This window comes from Hevea brasiliensis, unplaced genomic scaffold (genome assembly GCF_030052815.1).
Source record: "Hevea brasiliensis isolate MT/VB/25A 57/8 unplaced genomic scaffold, ASM3005281v1 Scaf1, whole genome shotgun sequence".
Taxonomy (NCBI): Eukaryota; Viridiplantae; Streptophyta; class Magnoliopsida; order Malpighiales; family Euphorbiaceae; genus Hevea; species Hevea brasiliensis.
Genome location: NW_026614585.1, coordinates 5,697,266 through 5,712,960, shown reverse-complemented (window position 1 = coordinate 5,712,960; position 15,695 = coordinate 5,697,266). Strand labels below are relative to the sequence as shown.

Sequence of the window (15,695 nt, the reverse complement as noted above, 5' to 3'; positions counted from 1 at the left end):
ACTGGTTTTGCCCTACACACTTCTTTACATCAGAATTCCCATTCAATTTCATGTTTGAGAAAATCAAGGTAGAAAAATTCCTAATTTTTTCACCTTTTAAAAATTTATCCATATGTTTAATATTTTACTCGAAATTATAAAATTAATATCATTTTACTAAATAAAATTCTCTCTTTCAACTCCTCCACGAGGAGTTTAATTGGTTTTCAACTTATATAAAAAGTTATAATATCACCAATGAGGTGTATACTTGGTGTATTAAAGTCATCTCTAATACTATTAAGTTGTCCATTTTGAGTCCTTATTTTCTTCATTATACAAAAGGGAATCTGGCAGGACCACAATTCATCAGGGCTAAAAGTCCTCAGCTTTTCAACAGAAAATGTTGAGTTCCCTGAAACAAATGCAATACTCTACTGTGGCAAGCCAATTCCCTGCCTGTTTTCTTCCCTTTAAACAAATATCGAATATAAAGTGTTTGATGTAGATAGATTGATATTTGTTAACAGAGACCACATCAAATTTGGATACTCATTGCATACTGGAACATGCAAGAATTTCAATCGCTGCTACAATGCTGCAACTTATAAGACCAATATGTTATAATTGCTACATGGGTTACAACTGAATGTTGAAATGCTTAGTTTCTTCACTTCTGAAGAGTGAGAATGTTGAACTTGCTGTTCTGTTGCCATATGCAACACTGACTCTATGTTCGCCTAGGTACCCATAGAAGCTATATGAACCATGGTCATCTGTATGGCCATTTTGCTGCTCAGTTTTCCATTCCTGTAATAGCTTGTCTACCACATCTCCTGCTGGTAGGTTTTGAAGATTATCATCTGTAAGACACATTTGGTAACACCCATTAGGATGGAGTGCAGTCCACAGGATTATCCCATTCACTGCAGGATGAGAGAAGCCTTCTCTTAGCACTTGTTCTAGATAAATAGCCTGCAAAAGTAGACACCAGAGGAAACCATGAAAGAGACTAAATTTGTTTTCTGCAATGAATATGCGAGAATTGATACCTGAGTTTTGTAATCGAATTTGCTGCTAATATCAACTTCTGTAAGCCAAATGGGAAGTCCAAGTGTAGCCAGTTTGTCTAGAATACCTCTCACTAGAGGAAGATTTGGTACTGAAAAGTGACTCTCTAGTCCAATTCCATCCATGAAAATTCCTCCACGTTCAAGTTCTCTTAGCCTTGAAATATAGGTGTCTACAGTAGAATTCACATCACTGCAAGTTTCCACCACATTGAATTCATTCATAAACAAGGTTGCTAATGGATCTGCTATATGTGCTGTCTCATAGAAGTGTAAAGTGGCATCAAGACCAAGACGTTGCTCATAGAAATCAAAATGTAGCATTTCATTGCTAACATCCCAGTGTATGAATTCTTCTTTGTATTTGCTCATTAGGCTCTGGATTCTTGAATTGACTGCTGATTTTAGTGCAGCACTTGAAAGATTGTGAACCCATGTTGGTGTGTACCTGGGATCTTCCCAGAATATATTGTGTCCTCTAACAACGATTTGATTAGCTCGAATAAGGTCTAACATTTGGTCTGGTATGGTGTAATTGACCTTTCCTTGTTCAGGCTCAGTGGCATACCACTTGAGTTCATTTTCAAAGACTGCTGCATTGAATCGCTCCACAAACCAATTCTGGAACAATAAGAAATACTATTTTCAGATCTTCCTTCATCGATCTCCTGTGATTTATTGGTACTACCAAAAACTGAACTTACCTGATAGGGCAAATTCCCAAGAATTGTTCTTGCTATGGCTGAACCAAGTGGGAAATCTTTTGAGATTTGCTCTATTGTAATGGCTGCTCCTTGCAACCTATTTCCATGACGATCTGATACATGGATTGTTACAGCTCGCTTCCTTGCCTGGAATTATGTAAATGACTACCTTACGTAGAAAAATGCAAATAATTTTCTGTCCTGTTAAGGACAATTTATAAAATCAAATCAAACTAGCAATAAACCAACGCTACTAATTCCAAACCCAAAACAAATTAGGAATCATGTGGAATTGGGATGGACCATCAGGCATTATAAAAGACACCAACAGCAACTAAGAATATTAAGACTAATTGGGATTGTAATAGCAGCATGTAAGTTTTCAAACAGAGCAAGAAAACTAAAGAGTTACCAGTATTTACAGTGTTAATTATATATTGCTGGTTTGTACTCCATTGCTGATAGGTAAATGGTTGCAGTGAAGCACTTGCAATTGCAATTGCAATTTCGATATTTCTATGAGCTGAGTTCTGCATAACTCAAAATAAAAAAGGGTCAAAACATGTCTCTGCATCAAACCCATCCTTAATTGCCTGGATTGTGAACAATGTGTACAAGAAAACGTTGAGCAAAAGAAAAAAGTACCTGAAAGTACAGAATTGATAAATTTGAAGGTGCATCAAGAATGAATCCACCTTTGAGAAACGACCAGCAACCACTCTGAGCCAAAACAGTTCCCACACAATTGTATGTACCATTATCTGTGGTTAGGCTCGCAGTTACGAGGCTGGACTCTGAGCCTTGAATTTTGACCCAGGCTGTTTTGCACCCAAGCCACTGAAGTTTCAATTATATGTATATATATATTGAAGATAATGTTTTTGCGGTCAGAAACAGATTCTAAGCAAAAGAGAAAAAAGAATGAGAACTTAACTGGAAAAACAATAAATGGTTGCCGGAGTTAGATTATGCAGGATGAAAGCTGGTGTGGTATATATAATTGAAGCTTCGTTAATGCTAATAGGCTTGAAAACTGGAAGTTCATCTTTGAGAATCCCTCCATTATAGAGTGGCTCTTCTGGTACTTCTTTACACTGCCAACCCAAAATAGGCAAACCCAATTTGTTAATCAGCTTAACTATCACAGTCCAACCATCAGAGTATATTAATATCTTCACTGTAGATATTAATGTCCCAAGTCTTACCTCGGTGTAAGCAGTGTAGTCGTATAAAGGCCCATCTGCGGTAATTTAATGATTAATCACTAACAAAAATTGGGTTACAATGAAAACCCCAGATGCATGAGAGAGAGAGAAAAGTACCGTAAGAAAGGGCGCAGAGAGGGCAAAAGAGAAGCGAGAAAACCGAGAAACCCAACAAGGAAGAAGCTTGTTGCATGCAATTTTTGCTTAGCAAACCCATGTACTACGTGAATGGAATGAGGGATTAGCCCCCTTGTTCTATTTCAGCTAGTAGCCGACCGTCTTATAAACTAGCAAAGAAATGGAGAGGTTCCAGGAGAAGCCAATAGACAGGAATTCACAAGGGGAACAGTGGCAGGAGGCAAGAGGAGATCAGAGCTAAGCAAAGCTATACAGCAACTCCGTGCCCTTTCTCACATGTTATGCTTCCGTATGCAAGAGCTTCATGTGAACTTGAAGGACAATGTTCAAGATTTATGGATTTAACATATTTTTGGACTGTTTCTTGTCAAGTTCTTACTGGTGAATTATTATTATGTGATTTCCAACTGCCAAGAGGAGACATTAATGCAGCTAATTTGGTTTTACCGATGTTTGCTTAATTATTAGTCTCTTTATGTTTGCATTTAGAGGTAAGCTGCCTACATCAGTGATAAATGACAGATGTTAATTAATTGTATTAATTTTATATATTTGGATTTTGATAGTAATATAAGCGGTCCCTCTGTCCGATTCAGATCCATTCGATTCCCCAGCCAACATCCTACGCCACATACCATCCCGGAGGGTATGGGCAGTACTGGGCACTAAACATATTTCAATACATAACATCAGCAAAAAATAAAAATAATAGAAAAAAGACTTGGATTTTGTGTTTGTTTTCTTATGTCACTGAACCAACATAATACCTCATAATCTCCTCTAAGAAGAGTGACTGGTTCAACTAGCCCCTGCTTCCAGAAAAATCACATCCGAGAACTCCTCAAAAGTCTAGCTCTCCAATCAAACCACGAGGAACAAATGATTTGGTCTAAAAAAAGTCGTTTCACGAGATTTTAGCACGTTTCAATTCTCATTAAATTAATATGAAAAGTCGACGATCATATTTAAGAGCTCTGCAGACTATCCTTAAGTCAGATTTGGTTCAACAACTATGCCGTAGACTTTTAGCAAGGGAAGACAAATGCTTTGGCTTGACGATATGCTGACAATCTAACTGGGATTGTTGCTGAGACAATCCATTTGGTTGCATTGACAAAGGGACAATTCTCCAAGCTATAGCAACTCAAGCAACCCGTCCTTTCAGTTTGATTTCTCACTGTTCTTGCTCCCTAGGAAACATAATTGGGTGTGCTCAAATTGAGTAACGCTCCAAGAAGAAGTAAAAGGCAGAAGGAGAACTTAGCATACTTGATATGCGACCAACCTAATGTTGCTTATGCAATAGGAATACTAAACAAGTATACAAAAAAGCTAGATAAAGATCATTAGCATGCAATGGATCAAATAATGAAGTGTTTAGTTGGTACTAAAAACTATATCTTGTTGTATAAAGAATATCTGGTGGTACTTGAAGAATATTGTGATGTTGATAATACACTATTAGGTGATTCTCTCTAGCACATATTACATTGTTTACTTTGGAAAGTGGTGTGAGATATTGGAAATCCAAGAAACAAACAATTATCGACAATTTTACTATGGAAGTTGAACTTATTGCTTTCTTTAGCAGGTGAAGAGGCTATAACACCCCTTTACCCGATCTACACTATAGCCAAGTAAAGAAATATCACATTCTATAATAAAACACCTAGTCTTATCTTATTCAATTTATTGCTCGATTTCATTCTATTATAATTTAATTTAAGAAATTTTTAATGAAAAAACTGTAAGAGTTTTTCCGTATTATTAACGTTTGATCCGTTTAAATAATTAACCTGTTTGAATATCTCATTAGATAATCTCACTTTTAATAACCATTCAATATCACAAACCATAATTCATAATCATTCACATAACCATTTCCATTTTTTGTATACATTCATTTCCTTGCATTTCATTCATGTACAAATGTATATATTTGTCATACAATCCAAAATTTAATTACATCATTGTTTGTTTATACAATACATAATCATACACTGCTATGGGCCAAAAATTTTGAACTAAAATGAAGTGCTGAGGTGACACTATTCACTACTGCAGATCCCACCAAAAATCTCTGTCCGATGTTTATTGGGTTTTATCTCCTGGATCTGTGCTAGAAAAACAATTGTGCTAAGTATTTCTGCTTAGTAGTACACTAATATAATAAAAATACAATATACAAAGAAAATAATTTTCATACTTGTGTAATAAGGATAATTCACATTTAACTATTCATAAATTATTTAAGAGAGAATATAGAATTTATACATCACAATTTGTAGTCATTTTATTAGTTTCCCACATAATTATTTCGAATATCATTTATCATATTTTTCTCTTAATTCCATATTTTCATGTCCTTTGGAAATGTTTATTTTCATGGGATCTTTTCGTTTCTTTAATCTTAATATTCAACTTCTTTAATTTATTTCAGTGCTTAAGTAACTTTAAATCAGACTGTTTGGACTGGATATGCGAGTTTTACTGGCGCTGGACACTCAATGCCTCGAGCCGTCATATCGTTAGACACATCAATGCCTACCAGGTATGTAAATATAATTAGGTATAAAAGCTAAAGGAATAATCATATCGGACACTCGATGCCTACTAATGATTATTCAAAATGATCATAAAAATGGGATAACCATATTGGACACTCAATGCCTGCCAATGGTATCCAGGCATAAAAGCCAAATGTAGTACTACTAATCTCATCCCTTCTTGGCATATTAATCTATCCAACCCTTACACTACTGTCTTAGCATACTCAAGCTAATTTATTTTTATTAGCAAGTCAACATTCTCGTTATTTCATCATTCATTTATCATGGGAGCATAAATCCCAAAATACAATTTCACATGTCATTCATATTTTTCATGCCATTGGCATTCATTACCATTCATATTTTGAGCTATTATGTTGACATTTCATAATTTTTGGATTTATTGCCTCAACTTTTTTAATAATTTTGACCAAGGTATAGCAGGAATTAGGTCATACCTTCTTCTTGAGATTCGTAGATCTATGTTTTAAATTTATTTTGGCTTTGGAATCACTCAATTTGTATATGTGTAGCCTAAGTTATAGCCATTTTACCAAAACTGGTCAAGTGACCAATTTCCAGATTTAGGGCATTCCAGAATTTAGTCAGATTCTAAACCCATTTTGTCTAACTATTTTGGATAGGTTACAGTCATAATTTAACTTTGAGTTTTGCATTTGAATTGTTCTCTTGTGTCTTAGGATTACACAAGTTCAAGAATCACTCAATTTGGGGTTTTGTAGAGTGAGTTATGGCTAAATGATCAACCCTAGTTCATGGATGTAGTATCCTACAATTTCCAAGTTTTTAGGTTTTTAGGTCAGATTTGCACTCAATATTCAAGTATCTTACACCCAGAATTTGGATAAAGTCTCTAAAACAAAATTGTAGGCCTATGTCTTAGGTTTTCATATCATTTTGAATCACTTCAATTGGATTTATACAATAGGAGATATGCCTTGTTTACTACACGGAGGTAGGGCAATTTGCTAGAATTGCAGGAAATTACAGATTCAGCAATTCTAACTTACTCTAGAAATTTAATCAAGTTACCCTAGGAATTTGGTCTGGGTCAAAACAAAAAAGTTATAGGTCTAGGTTTCAACTTTAATTTGGCTTTGGTTTCATAGCAATTGAAATTTTGTAGTTCAAGTTATAGGCAATTGAATCCACTGGACTCAAGCTATCCAGAATTACAGTCAGTGCACACCATCACATTCATTCAATTTTTCTACTATAGAATTAATATTTTCCAACAATTACACATCAAATAAACATAATTTATGCATAAATGCATTAAAGAGGTCCAAATCAAGGAAAACCCTAATTTCATAAAACCCTAAGTCAATTTGCTATAAACTTCAAATTCAACAAATCTCATAGCACTAACCTTGATTTCAAGCTTCAATTAACTTCAATCAACTTCAATTAGCTTCCAACCCAACCAAACCTTGACTACCCTTCTTGTTTCCCCTTTGACCAAAATCCCTACCTCCATAGAAAATTTCATGATCACACTTAACTTCCATTAGTTTATAGCTATATAAGCTTAAATCATAACTTACCTTTATTTGGTCAACACATCCTCTTCACCACTCTTTCAAATTCCTTGAAATTATTGCTTTTTCTCTTCAACTCAAGGCTTAATATGAGATTTTTCCTCAATTTTCTATGAAAATTATGGAAGAAAATAAGGATTTTAGAGCTTGGGATAAGCTTTAATGGTGGAAGTTTGAGAGAAAATGTGTGAGAGAGAGAGAGAGAGAGAGAGTGGCCAGCTCATATAAGGAAGAAGAAGACAACTTTGAGGGATATTTATCCCTTTATTTGTTATTTATATTAATTAAACTTAAAAATGGCAAAATTGTAAATACTTTGAAATCCATAATCATTAGGTTTGACTATTTTGATAATTATGTTTAACTTTCATAATCTTAATTAATTAAATTAATTTTACTTCATTAATTTAATGACTCTCATTTTTTGTCAATATTGGATCTTTAAATTTAATTGACTAAATTTTTCTCTTATCAGGTTTTCGATTCAACTTTTCCCAGTGTAACTACCCATTGCTGTGTCTTGTGCTCATTTAACCAATTTGTATTCCACTTTTTTTATTTTTTTCAACCTTAATTGATCTTTATTTAATTTAATTATGACTCCTTACTCTAGTTTAAATGTGACTTCAGATATTCTAGCTGTTCGAATAGACTTTAGTCACTGGAACAGTGGAATATACAGAACTGCCTATAGTGAGGATGTTACAGAGACAAATTGGTTGAGGGACTTACTATCTAAAATTCCATCATAGAAAAAACTTGTCCCATCAATGTTAATAAACTGTGATAATACAACAACAATTGATAGAGTGAAAAGCTATTATTATAACGGTAAATCCAAATCTATAAGAAGAAAATATAGTTGCCACGACCCAAATTATCGGCCGGACCAACATTAAGACTTGGGTCAACAAAAAACTTATGAGGCCCGTAGTAAGCCTTACGGTTTTCAAATCCATAATCAATGCTAAAATTAAGGCCTAACATGCAAATAAAATATTATATTTTTATTTGGGTCAGCCTAATCCGATAACCATCAAAAACCTAAAGCTATGGGAGCCCACCTCCACCCTGATACCATCATTTACAAAATATTTAAATATCATAAAAAATTTTCATTTATTAATACCAAAAACTTAAATTAACATAGTCCTTGATAAGATCAATGCTATTGCTAATACATGTGGAGTTCTAAATTATAAATTAAGGAAATAATAATATAATGAGTAGCCACTGATAAACCTGCGAAAAAGAAAGTAGGTTATTCTGAAAAAGAAATTATCCTGTAGCCAAGAAAAATAGGATGAACATGAGTGAACGTTCGACTTATAGAGTAAGATATTGATTTTAAATATAATTTCTATAACTATCTAGGGCTAATATATCCCTAAGGATGAAATGCAACATATACCAATATATTCAACCAAATTCAAATAATATTCACACAAAGAATAATTTGGAGCACTCACACATTCATGTGTCACATCAATCAAATATATATATGAGAGCTGATCTCCTATACAGCTCTCTTAATTTTAACTTCTGTCAGTGAGATCAACTCGAGCTGGACTTTTTCTTAATAATCCAAATGCGGGGGTCAACGAGATCAACTCAAAGCCGTACTCACTCCGACTTATCACCAAAAAGGACTAGGCCCCAAGCGAGACTAGCTCAGGCCGATCTGCCTATCCTATCCATATCTAGTACCACACCTCACGCACGCCGACATACGCACACAGCTCCACATTATCCTAAGGCAACACCTATATCAATTTCATCAAGTAATAATGCAATGCAAAGTGTGCCTATAATAGCGATATACATATAATTATAAGTGAATGCATGAGTATGCCTTATATGTATAATAATATTAAAATTATAGATAAAATCAATATCTACTCACAGTACACCGAAGACTACTGTGACTGCTAGGTGGAGGAAAATAGCTAACCTTGCTCTTCTAAACAATTATATTAATAAATTGATCGACTTTAATACAAAATAAAAACTTAGAGAGTTAAAAGACACTCTAATTTATGTCAAAAATCTGGCAGAGTTTTCTCTGTACTTAAGACTTATCTAACCTACAAAGTAGTTCAAATAATACTTCTAATATCACAAGCCTCAAGCCCACATATTATCAACATCACATGGCCCCTCCTGGGCCTTCCAAACATGACCAAACTCTCAAAATCAGACAATTCAATTATAAGGCTTAAAAATTATATTTTCCAAAAACCATCCATACTAACTTTAAAAATTCTATAAACTCGTCCCGCGGTCTTTAACAATATTATAAGACTATTGCAAAATGAATCATAATTTTTTGACTACCAATGATTATTTTATGAATTTTATTCTAAACCTAATATTTGGCAAAAAAAAAGAACAACTTGAGTTTGAGTTTACTTATGCCAAATCTGACACTTGGAACACGTCTAAAATGTCTGAAAAGGATTGACTGTAATAGTACCTATGTTTTGGGATTAGCCGTCGAACAGCCGGATCTAGCAGAAAACTCAGTCTCAGGTGTCGGTGAGTTATTATTAATCGGATCGCACCTAAATGAAGCTCAGAAATTATGAAAAATTATCATAAAATTATTTTTAATTTACGAGAATTGAAAAAGACTGAAAATCTCACTAAGCGATTTGAATCGTCCGATGATCGCCTTTTTCAAATGGTATTCGATCGGAGCAGGATTGGTCCTATCTCAAAGGTTTCATCGCTCTGAGTTAATAGGTGGTCTCGGATCGTCGATCTAATGGCCAAATCATTGGAAAAAGGTTGCTAAAGTTTCTCTCTCCTCTATCTCTCTCTTTCTTCTCGAAACCGCTAGAAAGCACCACCTCTTGCGGCCAACCTTGCTCCTGTTGCATTGCCGGATGGTGCTGGACCCTGTATGGAAGCTTGCCGACTAATGAGGGGTCACCGAAGCAAGAAAGAAAAAGGAGAGAGCGAGTGAGATATAAGAGAAAGAAAAGGTGGTGGTGTGAGAAGTTCCCGATTTCGTTTTCTTTCAATTTTTCTGTTGACAATGATGGCGTATTGCAACTGAAGTTGCAATTATCACGTCACCTTTTATTAATATATATATATATGTGTGTGTGTGTGTGTGTGTGTGTGTGTGTTAAATTATTATATATAAAAAATAATACTTTCAACATTTAAATACATAATATTTTATTTAAAACACTTTATCAAATCTCTAATCAAATTAATATAAAAATATTATTAATATTTATAATAAACTATTACTTCATAAATTAATTAAACATAATAATATTAGTAAAAATAATAAGAATAATTACATTAAATTTAAAATATCAAATATAAAATTATAATAAAGATTCAATATTTCTAAAGATTAAATCCAAGACTTCAAAATAATTTTATAAAATATATTAAATACATAAATTATTTATTCCTTAGCTGATAATAAGATCAAGTACAACTTAATGAATTGTATAAATCAATAAAATAATATTAAAATGATATTTTTATATAAAAAAATTCGGATTGTTACATTCTTCCCGCTAAGAAAAAAAATTTGTCCTCGAATTTTAAATAGAAAGGGCCAAGAAAAAGACGATGGTTGGTCATTGCTCCTCAAATTCTACTTATGCTATTGAACCTGTTCTACTATTCTCTAACTTTGTTATAGCATCTTAGCCATCATCACTCTTTTGCAGTGAAACTCTTACCTCACAGTACTCTTTAATCTTTTTCTAACAGCTCTGGTACTCTTTATTCTCCTACTATACTCTAATGTAAAAGCTTGAAAATTTTTGTCTCTGTTCTCTTCTATTACCAATCTTTGTAAAGCACAAAGGTGACTCGTACTGCTTGTTTTACAATGTCTCATGAAATGCCCTTCTGAAATAACTACCTTTGCATGCACTTTACTGAAGATCATTACTGATCCTGTTTGGCCATTGGAGCTTTAGCAAGATTTTTCTCTGTGCTAATAGCACCTATAGTTCTTAATTCCATGATATTGTGAACTTTACACTTACTTTGTGCCACTAATAAGGTCCTTATACTAACTCCTTCTTATCTCATAGGTAACCGGCTATATAGAGTTCCATCCAAATGCCAAATGTTCCTTATACCATCTATCGACATCATAAAGTGAACTGGGTCTCTCCTCTGACATAACAAAAGTCTATGTATGCTCGAGCCACCCAATCAATATGACTTATCATATCCTACTCCTTTTCTAAAATGGGAGTTTCTTGATTTCTACTTAGAACTTCTTACTATTTGACGTACTTCCTGACGTATTGGTACTTAGATTAAGGCTCCACTACTCCTTTTGCTTGCTATTTTACCATAACATGTCCTAAATATCTCTTAGTGTACCTCTCATACCATTTCTTTTTGTCTTTCTCACCTTGTGCCCTTTTCCTTTGGAGATATTCATCCCATCAACGTTAACTATACTCCTTTTCTACTCCTTAATCCTAACTTGATTACTAACTCTATTACTTTTAGAATTTTAACCCTATGACTGGTTTCCACTGGCATATACCATATAGTATTTTACTATAGTACTAACCTACTACTCATATTATAGAACTCAGGCAATTCACCATGGATGATTTTTCTTGTACCTTCTTCCTAATATAACCATCAAAATATTATCGTTCCCTACTATTCTTTGCATGGAATTGCTCTCCATGGTTAAATAGGTATCCTTGAACATATAAGTTCCAATTGAATTATCATGGTAGTGAGAAATGGGTGTTATACCACAATTCCAGACAAGATACTTTACGTATTCATTCTTCTCGATATAGCCACATGTACTATCCACAGCTTGCCAAACTTTAGTATCAAATTTACCCATCAGTAAAGTTACATCCATCGAATATTATGCACTGGTAGCACTCTATCTAGCTTATAGTTCAGAAGGGTTGCAAGCCTTGGTAACTAACTTGATCTAACTTCAGCCCTTGACCTTAAGTATGCACTTTCTGTCATTCCCTTCTCGGGAAATTATGTATAAATTAGTGACTACCCAATTCTCAATTAACTAGATTACTTTGACACAATCTCCTTGCTTAACACAATCTCATAGAACCGAAACACGAGCAAATTTAAAAAGGAGAAATCGTCTCCTATAATTTATAGTACACCAGTGTTTGATTAACAATGTTTAATTCATACCCCTTAGTCTTCCTTTTCAATCTCATCATTTCTTTGTAATTAATGTGCTTTATTATAAAATATCAATTGTACCTACCCTTTATTGTACAGTTGTCCTTTCTGACATATCACCTTAGAATTTATAATCTCTTCTCATTCTCCAATTGTCCTTTATACTTATAGTCATTTGTCTAGTACCCCTTATACTCTGCTACCTCCTGGAGGATAAAGCACTGAGAGATTTTTTTAGAACTAGCTCAAGTCTTACCTACATTCATTACCTTGATCTTTGTACTTCTTAATAACTTATGAGTAACATCTGTACCTATCCTATCTGGTCTTCTACTAGTGTCCTATTACATATCATCAAACTGTCACTCATGTTTTCTTATAAATTTAACCTATTGGTCACATTGAACATACTTGCCTAATCTCTAATTACAGATTCTATGACTACTATCTCACCATTGACAATTCTAACATCAAGTCTTTGTGCCATAATCCCTCATTCTATTCTCTCATCATTCATATTTGAATCTGTTAGGTTGACTTTTGTTCAACTTACTATCTACTGACTTCACTTCTTTGTCTGATAAGATCGTTCAGGGTGCCATTGCACACCCTCAGGTTACTATCTACTTTGATTAGCTACCTCCCTAGCTTCCCTCATACCATTAACACTCGAAAGGTCCTTGTTCCATCGCCTCTTACTCTACCTTGGGAACAATAAATAGACAAAGTCTATTCTTCCTAATCTTATCCTAATATGGGCTTTTCAATTTGTTCTTTAGCCAACTCTTTTTATTTTATCCTAAACTGAACTTGAATATTTTATTCGTTAACTGTATTCTCTTTCTTGACTCGATTGTCATGTTCAAAACTTATACCCTTTCATTGTCTCTAATAAGTCATTTACACCTCAATGTTACCTAGAACTGGTCCCTTGACCACTCTAGTTAGTACTTCCACTAGCATTTTTAGTTATACTATCCCTGTAACTAACTATTCATATTTTCATTTCTATACTTCCTCTATTTACTGACATTCTGTAATTTATCTTTGTTAACTTATTGCCCTTAACATTATTTTGTTTAGAGTATACTCTTATTTTGAACAATAAGAAGTCCAAAAGAGACTCAGGGAATTACAGCCATGCACTCACTGTGTGATCTCTGTTCTTACCCATTAGACTACAGACTACCCTCTACTACCTCGAGATGGAGATTTATAGGGATTCTATTTTCTTATTTCAACTTAAATAGCCAAACTTAAGGTACTAGGTACCCAAATCTAGTATTAACTCAAAAGTTTTACATACATTATGATCTTATCACCTATGATTCCCATAGTAGGATTTGTGTCCTCTTTAATATACCTAAACCAATAACTCTCTATCACAACTTATAGTCCTAACTGGGATGCCATTTTGTTAGTCACCAACGCCAATAGCAATCTGTTGTCTCTCTTGAAGGACATTATCATACTCTACTAGGGGTGTGCAAACTGTCGATTCGGTTTCGAACTGAACCAAACCAATAAAACTGAAAATCGAAAATAAAAAATTTTAAAAACCGAACTGAACTGATTGATAAGAGAAAATCGAACCGAATCGAACCGATAAATATCGGTTCGGTTCGGTTTTAAACCAGTCAAACCGAAATTTATAAAATTTCATATTTTTAACATTAAATCTAAATAACAAAAACACAAAAACAAAAAAAATTAGAAATCAAAACTCAAAAATCTTAAGGTTCGGTTCAGTTTTCTTTGATTTCGGTTCGATTCGATTCTGTTCAATTCAATTTGGTTTGATTTTTTTTTATTTCTAATATATATTAATAATTTCGGTTCGGTTCGATTTTTTATTTTTTTATGAAAATAACCAAACCGAACTGATTAACCAAAATTATCAAAATTATAAACCGAACCGAACCGATTAAATTTTAAAATTGAACCGATTGAACTGAATTAATCGGTTCGGTTCGGTTTTTCAGTTTAAACCGAAAACTACTCTCCCCTATACTCTACAGCACATCTGACAGTAATAGAGGTACTACATCTACTACATTATCACAACTATATAAGGCTATTTCCTCTCTTATCATACTCTTAAATTCCCTAAAACATCATCTCACAAGCTATGAACATTATTCCTAGCCTCCGATCTCCTTTAGACAGTTGTACTTTGCACCTCACTGACACACAAGGGATATATTATTCTTACTAAAATTTAGGCAAAACATCCATTGTAATGTGCAAAAACTGTCCAAGATCTCATACCGAAGATAGATGGCCTCACTTTGTAGGTGTTACTGTTACTTTGCAACTAAATTGAAACCTTTAGTCTTAGGGCAACTCCTGATATAACTCTAGCTCATGCTAGAGTAACCGAGTCACTGACTCTAGTTACCGCCCAACTGTAACCTTCGATCTTCTAGGTCAAGGGTTTTAAACCCCTAACTAGGAGTTCCTAACTCCTTTGCAGAAATAGAACTCTATTCTAACGTAACTATATCACAATAGAGGCCGTCTGCAAATAACCTTATTATAGAGCACTACGGGATGCACACAACTCTACACAATAATCTCATATCGATACTATAATCTATAGCTTATAGCACAAATATCGAGAATATTGTATAGTTACTATAGTACATCCCAACAGACTAAGTTTTTTTATCTCTCTTGAACCCATTAATATCATAAACTTACTCTGATTGGCTATCCATTAATAACTGCCAGTAGCGGTACCCTCACTCTTACCTAAGGCAGCTATGCTGTTATAACTTACCTTTAAGTACTCGTGTCTTGGACTAGATAGGTAAATCGTTAGCTCCATACTGGCAAAATACAGCATTCCTTGGAGTACGTATTCCTATGGAAGACCTCAATACGTCTGCTAACTCTAGTTCACATCATGATGTACTCTACAAAAATTGAGATGCTAAACTAAAGCACTCTTACACTACCCAAGGAATAACGCATAATCTAGAAACAAGGAATTACAGAAGAAGATGAAACAGGAAACTATACTTTGAATGTGACAACACTAGTACACACTTTCCCATGAATCTAGAGCCTAAGCTCTGATACCAACTTTGTCATGACCCAAATTATGGGTCAGACCACTACTAGGACTTGGTTTGGCATAAAGCCTCCGAGGCCCATAGTAAGCCTTACCATTTTCAAATTTATAACCAGGGCCAAAATTAAAGCCTAGCATGCAAATAAAATAAAATAAAATATTATATTTTTATTCGAGTCAACCCAATCCGATAACCATCAGAAACTAAAACTAGGGAAGCCCACCTCTACTCTGATACCATCATTTATAAACTATTTA

General features: G+C 34.0%; 1 protein-coding gene across 1 annotated transcript; it reads right to left on the bottom strand.

Moving 5' to 3' along the window:
• Window positions 1-498: 498 nt before the first annotated feature.
• LOC110673396 (endo-1,4-beta-xylanase 5) lies at window positions 499-3,466 on the bottom strand. The gene is made up of 8 exons (XM_021836523.2): window positions 3,076-3,466; window positions 2,959-2,993; window positions 2,688-2,847; window positions 2,399-2,571; window positions 2,176-2,283; window positions 1,754-1,900; window positions 1,032-1,670; window positions 499-954 (listed from the first exon to the last, which is right to left on the bottom strand). The coding sequence occupies exons 1-8, from the start codon at window positions 3,173-3,175 to the stop codon at window positions 619-621; spliced, it is 1,698 nt and encodes a 565-aa protein (XP_021692215.2). The 5' UTR covers window positions 3,176-3,466; the 3' UTR covers window positions 499-618.
• Between the last annotated feature and the right edge of the window lie 12,229 nt (window positions 3,467-15,695).

Coding starts and splice junctions, on each gene's coding strand:
- LOC110673396 (XM_021836523.2), bottom strand. CDS start 3,175: ATGGGTTTGCTAAGCAAAAATTGCATGCAACAAGCTTCTTCCTTGTTG. Junction 2,994..3,075: donor TCTCTGCGCCCTTTCTTACG/GTACTTTTCTCT, acceptor AAATTACCGCAG/ATGGGCCTTTATACGACTAC. Junction 2,572..2,687: donor AACCATTTATTGTTTTTCCA/GTTAAGTTCTCA, acceptor GGTGCAAAACAG/CCTGGGTCAAAATTCAAGGC.